Source organism: Cryptotermes secundus, unplaced genomic scaffold (genome assembly GCF_002891405.2).
Source record: "Cryptotermes secundus unplaced genomic scaffold, Csec_1.0 scaffold1437, whole genome shotgun sequence".
Classification (NCBI taxonomy): Eukaryota; Metazoa; Arthropoda; class Insecta; order Blattodea; family Kalotermitidae; genus Cryptotermes; species Cryptotermes secundus.
Window position 1 is genome coordinate 469061 of NW_019731298.1, and position 2609 is coordinate 471669.

Genomic DNA, 2609 nt, shown 5'->3' on the forward strand with positions numbered 1-2609 from the left:
CCCTGGGCATCCCTGCTCAGCTGCCACTCCTCACAAACATTGCCTCGATCAGCTCAACTGTACAGATCGGCAGATAACGACCAGGGAACTGTGTGCATGTCTTAATATCGGCTGTAATGCATTGGAAACGATGTTGGGGAAGCTGGATTATCGCAAAGTTTGTTCCAGGTGGGTCCCAAGGATGCTTACACAGGACCACAAAACTCATCGAATGGAAGTCTGTTAGGACCTGTTGCACCAGTTTGAGGCTGAAGGTGACAAGTTTCTGGACAGCATCATCAACGGAGATGAGATGTGGTGTCACCACTACGAGCCGGAATCCAAAAGACAATCCATGGAGTGGCGACATCCAGATTCCCCAAGAAAAAAGAAGTTCAAGACACAGCCATCAGCAGGGAAAATGATGTGCACAGTCATTTGGGATAGGCGGGGTGTGATTTTGTTGGATTTCCTGGAGCCTGGTGGGACTGTCAATTCTGAACACTACAAGACAACGCTAACTAAGCTGAAAGCCTGCATTCACCGAGCCAGGCCAGAGAAGCTGACAACCTTTTGCTTGCAACACGATAACACTAGACCCCATACCACTTTGGCAACCACTGCACACATTGTAAAGTCTGGCTGGACGGTCCTACCACATCCACCTTATAGCCCTGAATTAGCGCCTTCAGACTTCCATCTCTTTGAGCCTATGAAAGATGGACTGTGTGGGCAACACTTTCCAGACAATGATGCTGTCATTGCAGCTGTAAGAAAGTGGCTAGCCTCTGCTGGCGCAGACTTTTATGGGCATGGCATAGAGGCTCTTGTTCATCACTGGCAAAAGTGCATAACGAATGGTGGTGATTACATGGAAAAATAACTGTGAGTAGCTGAAATCTTGCTCTATTTATCTGCGTTATTATGCTTTATATATCTGTCGTAGTTTTCATTAAAAAATAGAAGGCATTATAAATGGAATGCTCCTCATACATCATAATAAAATTATAAATTATGATGCTAACCTGAATCTGCTGTCTGTTTCCGGCTGTAATATTAGATATTGTCCAGCAAGCTTCTTTTCTAATAGATTCCTTGGGTGAAGCTAAGAGATGCAGCAGACAAGGCAGTGCTGAACAATTGAGAATAACCTGAGTCTGCACATCATCTCCAGTTACTATGTTGCCCACAGCCCTCAGAGCTGCTGATACAACATTTGGTTGGTTGTGCCTGTAAAACAACATTTGGATTTCTGGTTAAAATAAAATATGTAATACTTCCTCCTTCCAAGTGGATTACAGTGCTGCATATTCTAGGTACAGATAAAGCTGTTCCTGTGCTGAAGCACCAAGTCCATGAAGATATAGAGGGGAGCACAAATAAAAGCTTCATACATTTTTCAAACTACAGCCAGTTCACCTATGTCAAAAGAATCTTCAGTAGTCACTGGAACTGGTAAAGGTAAACTATCCCTGTCACAGGCCATGGAGGTCCATAGGGTTGTGAGACATCGAGACTCCTGCATTTTTTAGACAAGAGGCTCACAGATGACCACGGGGTTGTCAGCCTTACGCTCCAGCCGGCCGTTCTTTACTCCCAGGAAGATTCCTGGTACTTATTTCTGTTAGAGGCTCATTCAACCCCAGGCCCATAGTGCAGCTGGAAGGATTAGTCAATTGAATAATCCAGTGACCTAATCAGGAATCAAACCTGCAATCTCATGGCTTGTAACATAGAGCATCAACCAACTATGTTAGTGTGTGCACCCATTCTAAACTGGTAATTACTATTATTCTTTACTGGAAACATCAATAAAGAAAACACAGTTAGAGAAAACAAGAGTTCTGGGAAGAAAATTAATACCTAACAGATATAAATGTTATAAGAATTATATACAAGACATGCTGAAATTAAAAACAGAAAAATGTATATTGCAATATCATATAAACAAAGGATACAAGAATCTATAATATTTGGGGCAAAATGTAGTAACAAATATGACACACTATACATATCTGGGAATCTAACAAGTTTTATAATGCTGCAAACAGGGCTACAACAGTATGGACTGAAAACAGGTTTGAACACAGACAGAAAGGCAGTCAGTCTATGGAGTTCAATTGGATTTCAAGGACAACAGAAGACAATGGAAAATTAGCTGACTAAATGTATATAAAATTAAATAAAGAATCTGAATTAATAACAATGCAAGATATATAAATGGACTATCTCATGCTTTCAAATTACAGAAGCATGGTCCCTACAGTTTTTCTTCCCCTCCTAATGAAAAAAATTGCTTAAATCATTAAAGTTAATAAAAGTACTTACATGAGAAGTTCAACCAATCGCCTACAAACCCCTGCATCAATGACAGCTTGAATCTTATCGTTTGGTCCATCAGACAGGTATGAAAGTGCCCAGCATGCATCAGCCAAGACATCAGCATCTGCATGGAACAGCAGGCGAGAGAGAACAGGCAAGCATGGACATACTTTTGGAAACTCGGGTGGTGGATTCTTCCCACGACACAGATTCGACAAAGCCCATACAGCATTTCGAGTCATAGAAAGGCGAGTGGCCTTACTCAGAAGTCTGAAAATGATACACATGAAGTGACAGTTTACATAACA

General features: G+C 41.5%; 1 protein-coding gene across 1 annotated transcript in view; it reads right to left on the reverse strand.

Annotated features, from left to right (window-relative positions):
• Positions 1-2571, reverse strand: part of LOC111867007 (importin subunit alpha-6) — a gene marked incomplete at its 5' end in the record, with an annotated part of 13455 nt that extends 10884 nt beyond the window's left edge. Inside the window, 2 exon segments of the mRNA XM_033752512.1 lie at positions 1005-1209; positions 2308-2571. Coding sequence (XP_033608403.1) covers positions 1005-1209; positions 2308-2571 — 469 coding nt within the window.
• Positions 2572-2609: the final 38 nt, after the last annotated feature.